Below are 21979 nucleotides of genomic sequence, written 5' to 3' on the forward strand. Positions count from 1 at the left end.
CTGACTCAACTGCGCTGGAGTACATCAGGAAGCAGCTAATAAAATTAGTCACATTTGTACAAGTACAGTATCCTTACGGAATCTTTGAAGTTTGCAGGACAAGTGAAAGAAGCAGTTAAGAAAGCATATTGGGATTCTTGGCTTTATAAATAGAGGCATAGAGTGCATAAGCCAGGAAGTTAAGTGAATCTATATAAAACACTGGTGCGTCCCCAGCCAGAGTACTGTATCCAGTTCTGGGCACCACACTTCAGGAAGGGCATGTAAAGTTTGGAGAAACTGCAGAAAAGATTTACTAAAATGGTTCCACTGATCAGGGATCACAGTTACGTGGATGGACTGGAGAAGCTGGGGTTGTTCTCCTTAGAGCAGAGAAGACGAAGAGGAGACTTGATAGAGGTGTTTAAAATCATGAAGGGTTTAGACACAGAATAAATAAAGAGAAACTATTACCAATAGCTGAATGGTTGATAATGAGAGGGCACAGATTTAAGGTGATTGGCAAAACAACCAGAGGCGACATGAGAAAAAATGCTTTTACGCAATGAGTGGTTAAGATGCGGAATGCACTGCCTGACCGAGTGGTGGATTCAAATTCAATAGTAGCCTTCAACAGGGAATTGGATAAATACTGAAGGAGAAATAATTGCAGGGATATGGGGAAAAGGCAGGGTTGTGGAACTAACTTGATTTCTTTTCAAAACAGCATACTCGATAGGCTGAATGGCCTCAGTCTGTGCTGCACTATTCTATGATTCTATGAATGCAACAACAATCTTTTTTTTCAAAATATTAAAAGAACTTAAAGATAGCTTGTGACATATGTTTGGGGGGAAGAAGGGGAAGAGAGGAAGGAAATAATATAAAGAAGGAAAGAGAGATAGGATATGGTATTATGTCACATTTGTCACAGATGTTGCAAAGTGGCAGGGAGGGTGGTATGAAAACAGTATGATGCAAGTGAATTCAATAAAGTTAATGGCATCAGTTACAGGAAATAACATAGGAAGGATTTTGGAGCACTCAGGTAACTCAATATAACCATCAGTTCAATGTGTGGTAGCAGTGAGGAAAACAAACAAGATGTTAGTGCGAAAAACCAGAGTTATAAAACTTAAAATCCAGGAATAATGAGTTTGTGCAAAGCATTGTTTGGACCTCACCTGGATGATTGTGCACCATTCTGGTTATGGTACTACAGTGGGGACACTGGAATGCGTACAGAAGTGAGCAATTAAAATGTCATCTTGGATCTGGCACCTGAGCTCTAAGGGAAGTCCATGGAAACTGAGAGTGTTTACACTGAGAAAAGGAGAAGGGAGCTCTTATTGAAGTATTCAAGTTGGTCAAGGCCACAGATAAACCGAATGCTAATAATACATTTGACATGACATTAACTCTACCACAAAGAGGCACAAACTCAACGTCAAAAGGGAAAAGGTGAACTGCAAGTTTACATTTGCAAAGAGGGTAGGAACAGACTGCTCAGAAAAACAGCAAAGCACACAGCATTGGTAAATTCAGGAGGGAACTAAAAAGGTCGAGAAAACAATTGAAGGCTTTGAGAGATTGAGTAATAAATGTTCTTTTATAAACTTTCAGACTGGCCATTTAGACCACAATGATATCAGTTGTGCCTGTGCACTGGTAACTCCCACTAACTGGATAGGTTAAAAATTGCTTTTGGAATCCCTCATCTACCAACCTGGTCCAAAGCAAACTCTGGACCATACATCCACCCCAAACCAGCCAGGATTTGAGAAGTCATTGTTTTAAAATCTTACTCAGCTTTATTTGAATCCCAACAATAATATAGTGGACTAAATTTTCAGAGCATGCGCTGTTGACAAACTAGTTCACCGACTGTCAGCGCATCTCAGAAAATGATGGCGACATTGCTCCCCCCCCATCCCCTGCCCATACTCAGAACATTTTGGTCATCACTTTGTCTTCTAAAACCCTATTCCAGTAACACGCTTCCAAGAACATTGCTCCTTTTATCATTACTATGCAAGATATAGTTAGTGCAGCAGCAGGATGAAGAAAGTTCCAACTGGAACACAATGAACTGTGAACTGCATTTTGTTTTGTACTTGAATGGTGGGTTCGCTGCGGCAGTGGTATCGATCGAGGACAAAACTGCATCGGGACGGCACATCGTCAAATCACTGATAGCTGGAATCTCTACGAATGAGCCAACTGTGCAACAGCCCCAACAAACAAATTTCTCTGCAGCACCTGTGGAAGAGCCTGTCACTCCAGAATTGGCCTTTATAGCCACTCCAGGCGCTGCTTCACAAACCACTGACCACCTCCAGGCGCGTATCCATTGTCTCTCGAGATAAGGAGGCCCAAAAGAAAGAAAGAAGTATCGGTTTCCATCCTAATCAGCCTCTTTTAATGAATTATTAAGCTAGTTACCATTGGTATCTGAAATATTTCCTGATGTAGAGAATATTGTTCGAAACGGAGTAATTTTCTCAGGGCAAGGTGCAAGCCATCAAAGCATCCTGCTGCTAAGTCAAATGCAGCCAGCGACTTTCTGCTTAAAGTGCTAAGGAGGTGAAGCTCTGTGCACTGGTATAATTTGGATTCACTCCAAACTGAGTCCTGTTAACGCCAAACCCGCCCAATGCATTACTTCTGTTATTCCAGAGTCATCTCTGCAATGCTATTTGGTAGGAGGTATACATGCCTTTGGCAATATTCAATTCAAATCGATTAATAAACCCACAGCATCAGTGCTAGCAGAGAAATGGTAACAATCTTCCTTCCTCCTAAAGAGACATACTAAGGGCTGAACTTTATCAGCAGCTGAGAAGTCCCACTGCCAGGCCCAAAGGCGAGAGCCGACCTAGTGGTCGGCAGAACCCTGGGGCGGCATTTTACCAGCAGTGGCCGATTAAGAGGCTGCCACCGGGAACCCCATCCAGTTGAAGACAGCAGCCCACCTTCGAGAGCTGCCAGCCCAATCAGAGGACTGGCAGTCTCAGCAACACCACTGCTAGCAGTGGCGGCCACTGCTGAGGCTGCAGGATGAAGGAGAGTACACTTCCATGCTGAGGCGTCCTCGAAGACGAGGTAAGTTTATTTGCATACCATGCCAAGGACAGATAGGAGGGTCCCGGTGATCGGGGGAGACATATTCCAGTGGCGGCACCATAGCCATGGGGGCGGCCATTGCCCCTTCGTGGATCATCAAGCGCCTATTAAGGGTCCCCCCCCCACACCCCCGGGAGGTCGACAACGTTTACCATGCAGTGACAGCGCCTCCTGAAACCAGTGACAGGTCGGTGGAAACAGGAGGTGGCCCATAATTGGGCACTTAATTGGCTGTGACGCTACGGTCCCCACTGCTGGTAATATGTCTTGGCAGCGGGAAGACATCAAGCTCCCCTCCCGAAGCCTTCCCTGACAATATTACCAGCCATCCCACCTCCCAGCCCCTCTACAAAGGGCTGGATTTTACCTCTGATGATTAACAGGTATGTTTTCACAAGAAATGGAAACAACCTTTTCTACAGCCATTAGCACAAGAGGTAACCTGATCTTGAGCCAACTGGGTCACTCAATCATTTTCAGCTCACTCGAAAGAAATGGAATCAGCAAAAATAAGCAAAACATCTGACAATATTAAATAAGGCACAGCACAGCTGTCATCCATAATACTGTGCTTACATGTATATGCATTGACTTAAGCAATAACAGACACACGTACACACTGCATGCATTGTTTGGCCAATCTGATGGCAAAGATGGATGCTATGGTAGTACAATTTAGGGAAAAGACCAAAAGATAACATCATAGCCAAGGAACGATCCAACAACACAACCAGTAGAGACATGGGTGAAAATCGAGTAATGCAATTCAGAGAAGAAGGATGAAAAGTGGCAGTGCAATTAAAGGAGGCTGAAGACTGACTGCACATTTGAGGGAAGGAGGTTGAAGACTAACCGCAAAATTAAGGGAAGGAACAAGGATGGGCTGTACAATTGAAGGAAGTAGCAATGGATTGACTGTAGAATTGAGGGAAGGAACAGAGACTGACTACAACTGAGGGAATGCGCAGGAGATTGAGTGCACAATTGAAGTAGTGAGTAGAAGACTATCATAACTTTTTGCTAAAATAAATGGGTCTGCTTTTGTCCCAATTGTTTGTAAGGCAGATAACAAACCTCCGTGTGCCCGCAAACATCCTGCTCAATTCCAATCATGGCAAAATCCATACAGCAGAGATACATTCGACTGGATTTGTCAATGTGCCATGTGCTGAACTGATAAAAATTCTACATCTATTCATAAAGGATACCAAAGCATTTAATACTCTGCTGTCTTTCCAGTTCTGACTGCAATTCACCGACCTGAAATGTTAACCCCGCAGATGCTGCCTGACCTGCTGAGTATTTCCAACATTTTCTGTTTAAGTTTCAGATTTTCAGCATCTGCAGTATTTTGCCTTTGGATAATAAATGTTGATTTGTTTAAAGTCCCTTTAAACTGAGTGATTCTGGTGCCAAATATTACTACTTTCAGAAGTGCGCTATGAGGTTAATGAGAATATTTCAGTCAGAAGAAATGTGAAGAGATTGACAAATCTGTCTCTGACAATAGTACACTAGCTGCTTTTGTGGCTGCACTACATCAGTGTATCACACGTGGGGATGATTCCCCGAATCTTGAGATCGGTGGGTGGGTAAATCACGGGTTGTGCTGCTATCATGTATTCCAAAAATTATGTCCAAGGTGTGATTTCCATGAAATATAACAAGCATCACAATTCAGAAGAAATAGCAATCTGGGGTGGAGACAACCTACTTCCCCTCTAAACTAAAATGTGACATTAACTTCAGTCATTCTCATTTTCCAATCGGTGCTGCAAACAGAACATGTTGGGAGGTGTAAGTTACAGGCTACATTCCAATGGGTTGAATCGTGGAGTTATGAGAATAGATGGATGAAAATTCTAGAGTTTTGCTCAACTGCCTGTGGCAATAGAGGAGAACTGAGAACTTTCATGGAGATTAATTGGGTGAGCTGCATTCTACATTATGGTATGTTGTACATGAAAGGAGCCAACTTAATGGGTCAAGCAACTTTTCTTAAATGTCATGCTTATGTTAAAATTGTATAGAACCTTGGTTAGACCACACTAAAGAGTACTGTGCGCAGTTCTAGTCTATATATCATATCAAGGATCTAGAGTCACTGGAGATAGTGTAATAAAAGATTTACAAGAATAATACCCAGAACTGGGAGGTTACAACTATCAGGAAAGACTGGACAGGCTGGGGCTCTTTTCTTTAGGAAAGAGAAGGCTGAAGGGTGACCTAATAGAGGTCTTTAAAATTATGAAGGGGTTTGATAGGGTAGACTTAGTGAAGATTTTTTCACTTGTGAAGAGTCCAAAACTAGGGTCCATAAATCCAAGTTAGTCCCTAATAGTTCCAATAAAGAATTCAGGAGTAACTTCTTTAACCAAAGAGTGGCTAGAACATTGAACTACATGGAGTAGTTGAAGTAAACAGCATAGATGCATTTAAGGGGAAGCTAGATAAGTACATAAGGAATAATGGAATAGAAGGATATTCGAATAGGGTTTGATGAAGAAAGGTGGGAGGAGGCTCGTGTGGAGCATAAACACAGTCACAGACCAGCTGGGCTGAATGGCCTTTTCCTGTGCTGTAAATTCTATTTAATTATATACTTATACCTTTGAAAAGAGTTTGAATACGGTAGATTTGCAGCAGCAGTCAGACAGGGAAAGTCAACTCCAGCTGCATGTTATCATATGATGCAAATCGTAAAAGATCCACGGAGGTATACAGCACAGAAAGAGCCCATTGTGTCTGTGTCAGCCATTTGCTTTGAGCAATCCAAACTAATCCTCTGCCCTGTTCTCTCCCCAGATCTGCCTCTGCTTCAAATGCTTATCTAATTATGCTACAGCATAGGCTTAACTCAACAACATCAGCAGAAAACAAAATGCAGAACAAGAAACACCATGAGAGAATGTAACATCTCAAGCAAACAACCTGCAAATACATTGATCATCAGGTCAACGTGTTAATTCATTTTTAGTGCATTCATGTGTCATTAATTTGAAAATTAATCAATATGCAGATTTCTAGGTTAAATTCTAGATATTTGAATTTCTAAACGTTATTTAGGAACAAATTATTACAAGTTAATTTGTAGTGTGACTTTTTTTCAAAGTATGCCTATTCCACAATACACAGTATGACTTAGCATTTAAAAAATAACTCTCAGGCTTTAGGAAACAATAAAGATATTTTTGCAACTATAATTGCAACTAAGGTACAGTGGTCTGATGTGCGAGATTACTGCCCTTCAAGCCACCATCTAAAGACCTTCAGACCAAAGTTTGTTTCTTACTTCAGAATGGAAGAATGTTGCTTTGTGTGATGATCTGCCAGCTTACAAAATCACATTCTTATAAATCACTCCTTTCAAAGCTGTGCATTCCCTCGATTTTATCAGGTCATTAATGATGGAGAAAAACAGGCAATCTCATTTCTTTTGCCAAAAGGGGAGTTGCAGGTTCCAATCCTTCTGTCCCAAATTCAGAATTAGAATCAGCTTTTAAAAGTTGCTCCAAGGTTTATTTTCCAATTCAATTGCTTTTGTTTCTCTATGATTTATTTCATATATGATTATTTTTAAACAATTATTATTCTTTAACAAACAAGTGCTTTGGTGCACTCTTATATCGAAGAACACATTGGACTGGAAACACTTTTGTTTCATAGTGTAACACTATACCTAACTAACAGTGACATTCAAAAGACCAACACCCACTGAATGACATCATTCAGTAACTTTGCTGCAGCACCTCTTTACTGTCTAGCATGCACGCACATAATCAGGAGCACAAGAAAAAAAATGGTTTTGAGTAGCCTCATTTTAAACAGATATGGAATTACTACTAATTTAGTTTGATTCTACCTTCATGGTTGAAAAGGTCTGTATTCTCAGCACCTTGCTGTATGGCTGTGAAACATGGGCAATTTACAGCTACCAGGAAAAGAAGCTCAATAATTTCTATCTTCACTGTCTGCAGTGCATCATGGGTATATCCTGGCAGACAAAATGTGGCAGTCCTCTCAAAGGCAGTGCTCCCAAGTGTGTTGGCACTAATCAAATGGAGGCGGCTTTGGTGGATTGGACACGTCCACAGGATGGAAGATGGTCGTAGACCCAAGGACCTTCTGTCTGGTGAGGTGGCTGGGGCCATATGACCAGTGGGGCATCCAAAGCTCTGCTTCAAGGATGCTTGCATGTATGACATGAAGGCCCTAAATGTCGACTGTTGCACCTGGGAGTCATTAGTTGGCAAAAGAGGGAAATGGCAACACATCTTGTGGACTGGTGTGCACTACCACGATGACCAGTTGCTACAGCAACTTGGCAACAGACGCCAACATCAAAAACAACAACTCACAGCATCACTTGGCAGCTTCACGTGCAGCACTTGTGGCAGAACCTGCCTCTCAAGGATTGTCCTTCACAGGCATCAGCAAAGGTGCACCAAGAGAAGACACCTCACCTAAATGGATTGTTTGCTGCCTATCCATCATCTTTCATAGATGGAAGGATGCCAACCAACCAAGGGCGGCACAGTGGCGCAGTGGTTAGCACCGCAGCCTCACAGCTCCAGCGACCCGGGTTCAATTCTGGGTACTGCTTGTGTGGAGTTTGCAAGTTCTCCCTGTGTCTGCGTGGGTTTCCTCCGGGTGCTCCGGTTTCCTCCCACATGCCAAAGACTTGCAGGTTGATAGGTAAAATTGGCCATTATAAATTGCCCCTAGTACAGGTAGGTGGTAGGGAAATATAGGGACAGGTGGGGATGTGGTAGGAATATGGAATTAGCGTAGGATTAGTATAAATGGGTGGTTGATGGTCGGCACAGACTCGGTGGGCCGAAGGGCCTGTTTCGGTGCTGTATCTCTAAACTAAACTAAACTAAACAACCAGTGCAACTACACATGAATGTATTAATTTAGCTGTAGCAGCTAATGCACCAAACTGTAACATCAATCCAAGTGGCATATTTTGCGAATATATCACATCAGCTGTATTAATTTTGGTCGTCAGGAGACCAAATGCTCAAAACTTTTCTCTTCCTTTCTGTCGCCCTCCCTTTTCTATCCCATAACAAACAGTCTGCCAGTATGAGCTGGGCATGTTGAGATCCATTTTCACCAACAACCTGACACAACAAGAATACATTCATGTTCACTGACCCTTTAGAGAACAGCTTTCACTACTCACAGCTATAATGTAGTGATGTCATCAATTAACCTCTATTGGGAGCCCAACATATTGCATATTGGATTATTTTCTGATACACAAGTAAATGACAGCAGATTTTCAATAGCAATGTTACTAAATAAATATTATCAGTATTAATTTTAGAGGGCAAGGTGTAATCTCAAGTAATCAGTTCTGCATATATAAATTAACCCTTTTACCCCTATTTGGTTTCTTTTTCTATTGTTGAAAGTGATTTTTGGCAAAGATTAAATGTTTTTATTAAAGATATAAGCAAGGCTGGAAGACTTGAAGCAAAGAAACATTTTTTCAAGCTTCAATATAGCACTGGTTTATTAAACTGAGACCAGTATATTTGGCAGAAAATCTGTGCCAGTGGGAGCACAGATGGCTCAACAGACCAGTGAATGCATCGCAATGCAAGTGCATATGGTTACAGTATTCTGCTCCCGCACAGAGAAATCTTCTTGAGCAAGCTTTCTGCTAACCATTTCCAACAAATGGTAATTATGTGTTCATTTTATGTTATATTGATGGGCCAGTGGTGTCAACTGCTGATGCTGCTGTCTCACGGTTATGCAGCTTTCAAGCTCATCTTCCTTTTCTGATAGTCAGAGGGAAAGCAACTCTAGTGAGCTACAGCAACCCGCTGTTTACTCAAGAGCCAATGCCACTGTGGTGGAGTTAGGACCATCATGCAATACGCCAATGTTAATCACTAGTTTCTCACATTAGTAACAAAAGAAAAGGACAGGGGATGACAGTCACAAGACAAAAACCTTGTTTAAGTAATGTACCTACATTGTATTTAATAACACAAAGACAGAAGTCACTTCCACGTTACAGCAAAACAAGTCTTTCTTATTACTTGATTTTTTTTTGTTGCAGTCTTTCATGGTGAAATTTGCAATGGGTGAAATTTGCAGTTGATGAAAGTAAAGACTGTATCACACTGAATTGAAGTTATCAACTCACACTGGAGATATTAGCAACAAATCAGAATGCAGAACCCATTGACAAATCATCCAAGGGAACTGCCAAACCTGGGTGTCATTCTTCAAGGAGAGCTCAGCCCAAGGCAAGCTTTTTGAGAAAAAATGTATGTAAATATCTGACTCTATTTTTAGATTCAAGTCCATGGAATTAATTAAAACAGACTGCATCACAATGGGGTAGCACTTGGTTTATTGTACTTGCAAAAAAATTACCAAGTTGACGTGTGAAACTTGCCCCAATATTCATGCTGCTGTCAGCTCCATATTGCAATGATATTACTGGATATTATATCATCCTGTAACAGGACAGTATCATAACCAGTAGTTCCATGTACGCAGTAGATACTGAAAGCATGTGAGCTTGTGATGTGAAACAATGAAAACATACGCAGCAGTCAGATTTCTGATGAGGCTCTACTTCCAACTGTGCGAAGAAACAAAATGGCAATGGGATCTAAAGATAGGCTCACATGTCCCTGCAGACCTTCTGTTATAACCTTTGGATCCGTTAAATATGTGTGTGTGCGGGGGCCTGAGCAGGGGAGGGGGAAGGAGATAACAGGTGACCCTGTAAAATAAGGTAAATCTGATGCTAGAACTGGACTTACCCTCAGCATTAGCATGTAGTAGGAAGCACAGGAACACCACCAGTGGCCTGATTTTATGCATCATCTGACAGCTTGGCACCAGCAGCCTTTGGCAGCCTCGTTCTCACTGTCTTACAAGCTGCTGCAAGTAAGTGCAGTCTGAAACTATAGATACTGTGTGTTCAGAACCTGCAAAACCACAGACAAAAAGAAACAGAATTAGACTCTGAAAATCCTGTCACATTTCTACAGCATTTACCATTTAAATCTGGTTGTTAATCAATGCAAGTACAGCAACCAGCATTGCCCAAACAGAACCAGAATAGATTAAAAGGACATTATACCATGTAAATCATCATTCCACTGGAGGAGTCTTTGTAGCTTACAGGCAGACATCATGTAAAGTGAAGCCGACACAAAATAAAAAGAAAATCCTGATCAGCTCTTTGAATTCCACTTCCTTAGCCATTCTCCATGTTCATCTATCTGTGGAATCCTCCAAACAGAACAGACAGCATATGTAGGCACCCAGCGCACAAGGAACGGGCATGGGCACTCTTCCCCCTCCTCTACCATCATATTCGAACAGTAAGTGACAAGTGATCTCCAATCCTGTCACTCTCAATCTACATCTTAAACGACAATTCCCAACAGCCAGATGCTTCTTAACATTCCCAGTTCTGTTGTAGTGTAGGTAACAGAGAAAGCGCATACAAGAGGGAGGAGACTTTTGAGTGAAGTGTGCAATAAGCACTGATGGGGGTCGTGAATTGGTGCCAACATCCCCCACGTAGTAAGCAGAGTGTTACTTCTGTTATTGACGTACCAATATCATGTCCCTGAATTAATGCTGAATGCATTTTACGACAGCATGTCATCTCCAATACAAGAATACATTTTTCACGTTCAATTTTCAAGATGTTATTCCAAAAATTCAGCAGCATGACGGCGTTTTGCTTAAATAACGGGACAAAATGTGAGGAAGAAATCACAGTTGACATTGCACTAACAACAGAGACACTATATCACAGCAAATGTGCCAGCCTACTGTCATTGATCCATCACCTCTCTGAAGTAGAACGGTAATAAAATGTTTTCAAGTGAATCATTATATAATTATCTCTGATCAGATCACTTTCACACTGACAGCAACTTTTCTTTTAACTATGTAAATACAGAGGAACTTTTTAGTCAAGTTTCAGAGCTGGAAAGATATTCCTCCACTTGCAATCAGCCACTTTTTTTTTTAAAGCAAACTGAAACTATCCTATTGCAGGATGAAGTGCAACACAGAAACATATTGCAAAATAACTGCCAAGAAAAGTTATCATAAAATACATCGTTTTTGGACAGATATTATTTCATTGTAATACAATGGAATGGTTTGATAGATAATATATCTTAAGAAAAAAAGAGTTAGACTGAGAGAGAAGAGGAAAGAGAGTTGAGAGAAAATAGAGCAAGGAAGGATGAGAGGGAGAGAAAGAGTCGAAGACTGAGATTGAACTATTCTGAACTAGTGGCTTCTCTTTATACTTCCCTGCACATTTACCAAGACTTATATGGCACACATCTTCATAACATTCCTTTTCAAATAATATCCCAGATCTAGTGAAGTACCTACCAATGCAACTGAAGCTTCCTGAATTCTTCATAAACTAACGTGTGACCTCAGGAGTTATGATAAGGTCATCCTCACTTGTGAATTATTAATTTACAGACTTCCATATTTCTACAAGTTTTGGAAGATTTCTGTGAAAAACATTATGGCTCCAATTTCAATTTGGGGGCCAGTTTTTGGCGGGTAAGCTTTGATGTCAATTTAAAACTTGCCGGTCTGGGTAAAAAAAACGAGGCCCGGGACATTTTAACTCCCGTGTTCCAAACCCTCCTGGAATGACGAGGAGTTTCCTGGAATCAGAAGTTCCAATCCAGAGCACAGTCTTTAGTAGCTTGGGAGATCAGCGATCGTATACAGGGTAAGAATCTATCACTGTCTTTCAAGTAATGAACATACAAGATTATTTTTTTCCACAGTCATTTTTCTTTTGTAATGCAATTGTAGGAACGAATACTATATGGTAACTTTTGTTCACATGATAGAACTTTATCCTCTTTCTGGATTCCATTTGCTTCCAAAGCTAGACCCAGGAATTCTATGATCAAGACAGGATTTCCATCCAGTCACATCAGCATTCATTTGGTTCCTGCAAGAGGGTCAAATAAAGGCATCAAAACAAAAGAAGCTGGAAAGAGTGAGTGAAAAAAGGAGAGCACAGTGAGCAGAAAGAGGACAGAGCACAGTGAGTGGAAAGAACAGAGTGCACAGTGAGTGGAAAGAGGACATAGTGAGCAGACAGAGGGCACAGTGAGCGGGAAGAGGAGACAGCACAGTGAGTGGAAAGAGGAGGGCACAGTGAGTGGAAAGAGGAGGGCACAGTGAGTGGAAACAGGAGGGCACAGTGAGTGGAAACAGGAGGGCACAGTGAGTGGAAAGAGCAAAGAGCACAATGAGCAGGAAGAGAAGGGCACAATGAGCAGAGAGAGAGCACAGTGAACAGAAAGAGGTGGGCACAGTGGATGGAAAGAGGAGAGAGCATAGTGAGCAGACAGAGGAGAGCACAATGAATGGGAATAAAAGGGCACAGTGAATGCAAACAGGAGAGAGTACAGTGAACAGAAACAGTACGGCACAGTGAGTGGAAAGAGGAGAGAGCAAAGTGAGCGGAGAAAGTAAAGCACAGGGGGAAGGAACGGTAGAGTAAATAGGAAGTAGGAAAACAAGAACATGGGGAACAGGAAAACAGGGAGTGGGAACTTGAGGACACAGTGGGCAAAAAAGAGCACCTGGAATGGGAAGAGTTGAGCACAGGAGAGAAGAGGTCTTCCATTGTCCTTATTGTCAATGGGGTCAGTGGTAATGAATAGAGGAATGGTATTTATTAGTACAGTGGCGATCAGCAGTGGAGCAGGAAAAAAAAAGGATTTGTGAGACTGACTTCAATTAAAGCAAAACTTTGCTTTTGCTTGCCCAGTGTTTTCTTTCTTTGTTTCATTATGGTCAAATTCATTAAGTTTATAACAGTTCACCAAGACTTTTATATTAAAAACCAAAAGAGTTAACATTGCCTGTATTGGGTTGCCAATATGGGCTTAGCATTTCCTGCAGTATTACTAGAATTGAAGATATTTAACACTTGGGATGTAAGCTCCTGTTGTAGTGTCACTATTGACTGTAGATTAGCAGCATTGGTCCTTGAAGAGAATTTTCACCTTGGTTGTGGAGCTTTGTTCAGGAAACATTTAACAATTTGGATTAGCCTCCACAGATGATTACTTGCAAGGTTGGTGGCCTGTTTCTCATAGTTGACCCCAGTTTATTCTGACACTTGAGCTGTGTTGCACACAGGTTAAAACAACATGAGGCTCACTGAGGCAGCAAGGGTTCAAACGTGCTACTGGGGATGTCATGTGGTGACGTAGTATTACTTTCACTGCCAACTGTGAAGCATCATATTTTATTTCATTGACAAAGTGTCAGACTCTCAAAAGTTAATGCATGATTACAAGAAGATACAAATACTTACAGAAACAGCCAGGATGTACTTGAAAACATTGCACCAGCCCAAACAGAGAGCAATGTGTAAATTATCTGGTTTTCAATACACTGCAAGGCCACAGGAAAGACATGTACTGTGTCATACAGGCCCCCACCTGCCAAGCATGAGGCATATTAATTTCGCCACATGGACAGTAAATTTCAAACTGCTGTTGGAGTGAAGAAAGGACTTGCTTTAAAAAAAATTGTCAGATCTTGGCTGGAAAGACATTTGCATATTAACAGACAGTGCTTGGAAAGGACAAAGGACCATTTCCTGACACAATCAACCCACAATGAAGTTTTGATCACCAGACATTGAAGGTGGGGGAGCGCACATTCCAGGTTGACTGCTAAGATGGCCAAATACACAAACAGACATGCGCAAACCAGCTAGTCACATGACTAACCTGCTGAGCAACCTGAGTTTTTTGAATTTGTACAAACAGGTTGGGCAGAAAGCAGAATGCCCCTGGACTGAGAAAATCTCTCCTGGCTGGCTCGGCACAGCCTCTCCTGTCTGCCTGCTCCCATCTCTTTCTCACAAGCCTCTGAATCCACTGAAGACACATGAACCCCAAGCGACAGAAAAGTCTCCTACAGCGAACAAAGTTTAAGAATAATACTGGGCCCCAACGAAAAGCAAGGCCTACCTACAACCAAGGACTCGACAGTGAGCTCGAAGAACTGTAACAACAATTCTTCAGATATTGCCTCAAACTTTTCCACTCTACTTTTCTTCTGCTCTTTTCTATCTCTATTTGCATGTGTGTATCGTGTATGCATGCTAGCGTGGGCACGTCGTGTATTCGCAGGCGTTAACCAAATTAGAGTTTAAGTTTAAGTTGAATAAATTTTAACTTTTCTCCTTTAAACCTAAGAAAGTCTGTTTTTGCTGGTTTCTTTGCATTATAATTGGAAAGCAGTGAACAAGGATTCACCAAGGGAGAGCTAAAAACACAATGTGTTAAAAATTAAACCCTGTTATGGTAAGACCAGGTGGAGGCTGAGAGGGAACCTGAGACACCTTTTTCACCTGGTCTTAACAACTGACTCAATAATTGAAGGTTATGTGGAAGGAAGGATGATTCCCACTGGTTGCTACATGTTGGCAATATCATAAATATAGCTGGAAGATTTCTTGTGTTTGCTATTCCTGATTAAATGGTTAAAAAAGTTCTGAAAGAACATGTTCACCTGTTCAGTGAACAGTCGGAACATTGCTAATGTACATTGTTAATCTGCAATAACCAGAGGAAATCTTTCTCCCAAATCTCTGAATCTAATATAACCGTAAGGGTGATCCAAAATAAGCCATGTAACAGAAACTACCTGCACTTAATCCTTCATGGACCTGAAACTTAAAATATATCAACTTATTTCTCCATCTTGTCAGTCACATACTGCGTATCATCACTTTCACAGTGTCTAACTTCAATTTCATGGTTTCAACTTATCCTATTTAATGCATCACTTAGAAGTGCACTTACAATGGGGACCATTTTGCCCCTTATGAAATACTTCCCTTTTCTGTTAGTATGGGAAAACGTTTCCTCTTTCTCCTCCACAAGAAATGGTTCAGTTCCTGCCCCCCACCCACTGCTTTTTGGGTTCTTCCATTGCATCTCGTTTTCTACATCCGAGAGAGGATCTTTTGCAGATTTCAATCAGTTTTACTCTCAATTCAACCCGAGGGGGCTGAGCAAACAGCTTTGCAGCCTGACTCACCCTCCAATTTTCCTTTGCTGCCTTTGGAAAAGGACAGCCTATCACACCCACTTGATTCCTCCCCATGACAACTCTGAAGAAAACTACAGGGAAGAAGCCACAAAGTAGCACTCTTAAATACCACTCCTAGCTACTAACAGCATGAAAATCCAGCTCTCAATATGTTAATCAGACTTGTATTGCAGGGATTGTCTGTGACAAAATCATATTCAGCTTTGTCTAGAAGATACTGATAGAGACACACCAGATAGTCCTCGAGTGGGCTGATTCTAGCAACAAAGTGAGTTCTGATGAGTGACACATCAAGCAAATCTCAAATCACTTGGTAATGCATTCTGTCTTTGCCATGTTAGTGAAGTAAATTGAAAAATTCAAAAAGAAATATTTTGAATAAATTATGCCAAATTAATTGGAGATGTCACGGGAAAATATTTTTCAGCTGAGCCCTTTTTATTGAATAAAAATTGTGCTCATCAAGGTTCGGGTTGTTGGTGCTGAGGAAGGGAATTCTTCCCTCTTCAGGCACCCAGGTGACGTATAGTACAACGAGATGCAGAGTAATGCTCCCTCTACTCTGTCCCATCCTCCAACTGCATCAGTGTGACACCTTTTTCCATTTCCCAGGGTCTCTGAGTGAGATCACCACTAACTACCGAATTAGAGAATGTCTCATGGTGTGGGCCCATGCCCACCCGGAACTGGACTGAGACTGTGAATACTCATTTCACGTAGACACTTTACAGACCACAGACAGTAAAGAGTTTCATCATATCATTCAGGGCTAGATGTGGACTCAAAGGTGAAAGGCCCACTGCACCAACCTGTTCCCCCAGCACTGTTCTCATTTATTAATTGTGGTCCTTTCCTAAAGAAATCAGAGAACTATTTCATGGAGCTGACATAATTATATGTGACACAAAAGCTAGTGCTTGAAAGATTTGCAAGGGAGTCATTAAATACAAAACAAGGTGCCAGAAAAATGAGAGAAACTAAAATGTCAGAAATCAATTCAGTAAACGAAGGCACATTCCTCTCAGAAGAGCCATACAGCTGACTAAGCTGGTGATTATTTGCTTTTCAGCCCATTTCTGCAACTGAATTTGAAAAGCTCCAGAAAAGTTGACATTGACATGGTATTGAGAAATTATTGAAGAGTAGGGGAAAATCACAGCCAAATGTAATTTCTTAAGAGCTCTCTTTAAGCAAAGCAGGAATAGCAAGTTACTACTGTACCAGAGTTTACGTTATTCCTGCAAAGATATAATTATCTATCAACTTAGTCACAACTGTTTAAAAACAGTTTTTTTTTTATTACAACATTATTCCTGCATTACAATGTGTATATAAGGTCTTGATGCCCTATGCTTTATAGGTCTTATGTTGTTGAAAACCCTCAACCTGACTTCAGACATTAAAAAGAACAAAAACAATCTCATCGTTATAAGACACATTAGTGCAGTGGAGATTTCTCGAAGTCTTGTTCTCTTTCTTCACTCTGCTCAATCTCATAAATACAAACCAAGTCAAAGAAATATAACCTTCATCTCAACATTGGATAGGCCACTTCATATAACAAAGTGCGGTGATCCCAGGGTGTGACATTTACTGGGTCTGTCCAAAACCTGGCTGAAAAGATGGAAGTCGATCTGAAGAATAATAAACATTTATTTACTTCTATTGAGTGAATGATGGTACAGTACATGGAAAATCAATTCATTCCTTTTATACATTGTGACATAAATCACTGGGACGTTCAGAAAGGGTCAGCTTTTCTACTGCCTTACAAGGTTGTTCTCACACCACCTAAAATGGCATAGAGACACGATAGCATATCTTCTGAAAAAACTCATTTCCTGACCAATTTTCCTCACTAGGTTTTTCTCCTCCCCCCTCCCCCGCAACCTTCTTTTCAGAAGGCAGTGATGCATCATTGGAATACAACTCAAAGAACACTGGTTCCTCTTCAGTAATTTACCTCAGTGACAATCGTGTCTGAGCCTTGATGGAGAGTACCGACAGACTAGCCACAACATCGCACAGGTCACCTCCAGATGAGGAACGTCATTCTACCAATCCCAGTTCATCCATCCAAGAAAAACCAACAGCCCTCCCATCACAGTATCCAATTCTTTATTAAATGATTCCAAGCTTTCTGCCTTCACTATGAACCCAGAAGTTTATTCTACTTGTTGTGTGTTTATTTTAGACTGAAAAGTCTAAAAGTGCCTTTCACCAGTTTCTCTGATCTCAACTTGAAACATTAACCTAGATTTAACTTTTCTATACCATTTACTACCTTAAATATCTCTGGGCGGTCCCTTCCTAGTTTCATTCCAAGGGCTGAATTTTCACCACAGAGGCAGGAAACAGGAGCTGGACCTGTTTTTGAGTGAGAAACCCAACTCTGGTGGGAAACTGATTAAAGTTAAGATTTTAAGTGGGGGTGGGAATGGAGGTGGGTCAGATGAAGTGTGAGACTTATTTAGACGTCCATGACAGCCATCAGTGAGGCTGCTGGTTGTCCTGAGAGAGAGATCTGTGGTTTGTACGAAAACCTTCCATTGCACCAGAGGGAAGTGAGAAATTACAGGGGAGTTGGAGTAAAGGTCTGCTACCCGACCCCAACCCAACGGGACCCGATGACATGTGTCGGGTTTGGGTCGGGTTGAGCCCCTCTTCCAGGTCCGGCTTTCGGGCTCGGGTCGGATCAGGCCGAGTCCAGGTTGGACCGGACACACACGGTAAGTGCTCTGCCGGTAAATATTAAAAATAAAAAGCTTACCTGAGCTGGGAGTCCGGGATGAAACTGAGTCTGCGCAGTGAGCGAGTGATGTCACTATGACATCATCACGCATGCGCTGCAGCTTTGTGGAGCTTCCCAGTCGAAAGGTAAGTAAAGGGATGGTCGGGTTGGGCTTAGATCGGGTCGAGTGGGGTCGGGGTCGGGGTCGGGTTGGGTCGGTCTTGGGTCCGCTGTGGATCGGTTGGGTTCAGGTCGAGTTCTTTTTCTTGACCTAAGCAGGCCTTTAAGCTGGAGGCCTGGCACCTGGAACAGGGCAGACCCTCACTTCATTGATGCGCACCTGGATCTAATGCCGGAGGTTGTGAGGGAGAGCAGGGTGATCCTCTTCCCGGAGAGTGGCAGAAGGAAGCCACCTCGTCATGCCGTTGGGGCACCTCTCTGTTCAGCGTCATCTCCCTCCACCTCCTCTTCCACCTCCTGCTTCTGCTCCTCTCTGCATGAGCTGTCTCCTTCTAGGGCCTCACCACCCTCAATGGTCCACACCTCTCTGCAAAACTACGCTCTGCAGACAGCAGCAAACCACCACAATGACCGAGACCCTTGCAGGAGGATATTGGAGGGCATCACCCAACTAGTCCAGGCACCAGAATCACATCTGCAGAAGCCTGATGATCTGCTTAATGGTTGTCCTACTAAGCAGGTGGCATTGGCTGCATTGTTTCTGTGCCTCTGTCTGGGGCTCCTGTAGAGGGGTCAGTAGCCATCTCTTTAAGGGATATCCCTTGGCCCCGAGGATCCATCCACACACTTTGGTGGTTGGTTAGAAGATCTGAGGCTGCCCGAATGGGCAAAGGATGAAGGAGTCATGGCAGCTGCCAGTAAAGCAAGCGCACACATGGTGAATACTCTTGTTGTGATCGCAGACTAGTTGGACATCGAGGCAGTGGAAGCCCTTCCTGTGAATTGATCTCACAGGCCAGTCACTGCGTGCCTAGATGGTCACATGGGTACAATCAATGATGCTCTGCACCTGGGGGAATCCAGCAATGGCGGTGAAACCCAATCTCCCTTGTTGCTGCATGATCATGTCCATCGTCAAATCAATGTGTTGTCCAGCTCTGGCAAAGAGGGCATCATTGACCATTGAGATGCAGTAGTGTGCAGCCATTTGGGAGATACCAAGGTCCACTGCTGATCCTTGGAAGGACCAGAAGCAAAGGTCTTCAAAGCCACAGTGACTTTGACGGCTACTGGCAGGACATGGCGACCAGTGCTGAGGTACACGGTCTTTGGCAGTAGATCCTGTGCTGAGGATACGGCCTCCATTGCCTTCCTGCCCCTCCTTCCTCTCCCACCCCTCCTGATGCCCGGGGTTCTGCCCTTCCTTGGAGGGTGTACCCTCTCATTGCCACTGGGCCCAAAATCTGACAGTCGTGGCCCCAATGTCAGCTGCAGACTTTGGGCTGGATTTAACAAGCTCACCGCAGTTTCAAAAATGGTGACCTCAAGTGTGGCAACTCATTGAAATAGCTGACGCCATTTTTAAAGGGCAGCATATTTAAATATTTAAAGATAGACTGAATTAAATTAAATGTATACATTTCTTTTGCCCCTCTCCAAACACCCAATAACAATTACATTAATTATTTGTCCTTCACACCCCCCCCAAAACACTTACCTTTACCATCTGACCTCTCCCCTCAAAACGGCACAAACTTTAAACTACAACCCTTCCCACCATGCCCTACACCCATGAAGTTAATTTGACTCCGTCCCCTCCCCCACACTGATAAACTTAACTCATCCCCCCCTCCCCACCAGTGTTGTGCCTCGTTTCCCCAGACGGGGATCTGAAGGCACGGGATTGCCAACCGCCGGGCCAAAGATCACAGCAGGCCATCAGGAGGAGGCGCAAGTATATTTAAATTAATTAATTAAATTCATTTAAATATTCAAATTGTGGTCCCGTGCAAGCCTGGCTGGAGATATCAGAGGTGGTCAGCAGCCTTGGGTTCACCACCCACACCACCCCCCAATCATGGGTGCAGTGCAGGGGGAGAGCCAATAAGCTCCTTTGTTCTGCCAATCTGAGTGCTCCACATTTGTCTTCTTCTTGAACTGGTATGTGACTACACGGGGGGCAGCGCGACATGGGGAGCGAGTGAGCACCAAGGTACCATCAAATGGGGGTCAGGCATCATCACATCCTGCCAGATACATAGCTGCATCTCGGCCACAGGCCACTATCTTACGAAGCTCACTCATGGCACCTCCCCTGACAGCTGACCTGGGGATGAGCCATAAAGGAAACCCCAGCAGGGGATGAGGATTTGCCACGAGCTCTACTGTCCTGGAGCTCTTCCTGTGAAGTATTACCCTCTCTCTCGTTCCACTTGCAGGACAAGCGGGCCTATAACAACAGGGCGACCTCATGGCCTGGCGGAGGAATTGCAGACATGCAGCTTCTCTCAGCAGCTGAGCATGAAGTACTGGAATTAGCAGGGACCCAGGGCACCCACTCAATGGCGGGTGGTGAGACTGGAGTCTCTTCAATCGACATCCAACACACTTCTGCAGATCCACATCATGCATGGATATCATGATGAGATCTGCACAGCCTAACCCACATATGTTTGGGTTCTGTCATGCAGGTTGTCATCCGAAGGAGACTCCAACAGAAGGGGAACATAATTCAACCTCTGAGGAGGAACCGCAGTCAGAGGATGCACCTTCATGTGACTCTCCTGCACCTTCCACCAGCGCAGATACTCTCAGCTCAGTGGGTTTGCGTTCCGTCTTAGAATCAGGGTTATAAGCTGGTGAGAGCACAGCACACAAACACCCAAGCAGCTGGCTGAGTCTGAGACAGCCGAGGACTCTGACAGTTGGAGAACTGTGGGTGTCCAGGCCCATACTGAGCCCCAGGCCGATGACGAGCCTCTAGTGTGGACAACACAGGGCATGCTGGAGATGCAGAGAGAGGTAAGGCAACATCTGGCAGAGTGCCAGAGGCCAGGTGCAGCCACAAGCATGGAGGCTGCCACAGTGCCTCACCGCCGTGGGGAGGATCGGGCCGAGCCTTGCTGGCGTCGATGCTCATGGCGGGCCTCATCCAGGGCCATCTTCAGGCCACCAGCCGCCCCCCCACCCCCCCACCATGGATCCCGACGTCGAGGGCTCCTTAAAATCTAGCCCTTTATTTTGGGGGATGTCCTATTGTGATTAGCCCCACGATGTTGGGGGTTGACAACTCGGTTTGATTTCTGAGCACGGAGTGCCCACTCTCCCCGCCAGCTGCACAGTGCCACAGGCACTTACCTACCGAGTGCCGAGCCATCTTTGCCCCACTGACCCTCTTATGGGACCAGTATGATGCCCTGGGGCAGCCTTGATTGGCTCCCCACTGTGGACCCACCTCCCCTCAGCTCTTCAGAAACGGACAGCTTCTGAAACCCATTCGCCTCTTTAAATATTTAACCCTCCCCTTTCAATAAGCTGCAAATGAGCTTGTTAACTAGTTTAACACGCCTCAATTGGGAGGAGAGCTGGATTCCTGTCCCACCCTCCCCTCACCCCGGTGATTATTTCTGACACCAGAATCGGCACCTTGAGATTGACACACCACTCAGTGTCGGTATTTTCAGGGGCCCTCCCTGCCTCCATTCCCATCTTCGGGAGGGGTGCCCCAACAATTCAGCCTCAAGATTGAAAAGATCAAATTCTAAGGATTTTATTTCTCATAACAGTCCTCTCATGTTAGGGATCAGCCTCAACATACTTTGCTACAGCACTTCCAATGCTTGAATGTCTCCTTTGTGTCTTGGTGTCTACAACTGGCCACAGGACTCAAGGTCTTATTTCATCACAGCACTACACAATTTTTCATTTGACTCGTGCCAACTTATTCCCTGCTGTTTTGACAACGTAGCACAATATTCTATTTGCTTTGTTAATTACCGCTCTGCATTCTCTCTAATTTATTTTGTTATGCGCGGCCTATTCACTTAAGTGCATGGACCATTTCGATTTTTTTGCATG

The 21979-nt window shown here is 43.4% G+C and overlaps 1 protein-coding gene across 8 annotated transcripts in view; it reads right to left on the minus strand.

Annotated features, from left to right (window-relative positions):
• Positions 1-21979, minus strand: part of LOC137369468 (receptor-type tyrosine-protein phosphatase delta) — a 618622-nt gene that overhangs the window by 478245 nt on the left and 118398 nt on the right. For all 8 annotated transcript variants that reach the window (XM_068030719.1, XM_068030716.1, XM_068030717.1 and 5 more), the window contains one exon: positions 9894-10061. In XM_068030719.1, coding sequence (XP_067886820.1) covers positions 9894-9957 — 64 coding nt within the window. In that variant the 5' untranslated portion in view covers positions 9958-10061. The remainder of the gene's footprint in view (positions 1-9893; positions 10062-21979) is intronic.

Source organism: Heterodontus francisci, chromosome 4 (genome assembly GCF_036365525.1).
Source record: "Heterodontus francisci isolate sHetFra1 chromosome 4, sHetFra1.hap1, whole genome shotgun sequence".
Classification (NCBI taxonomy): Eukaryota; Metazoa; Chordata; class Chondrichthyes; order Heterodontiformes; family Heterodontidae; genus Heterodontus; species Heterodontus francisci.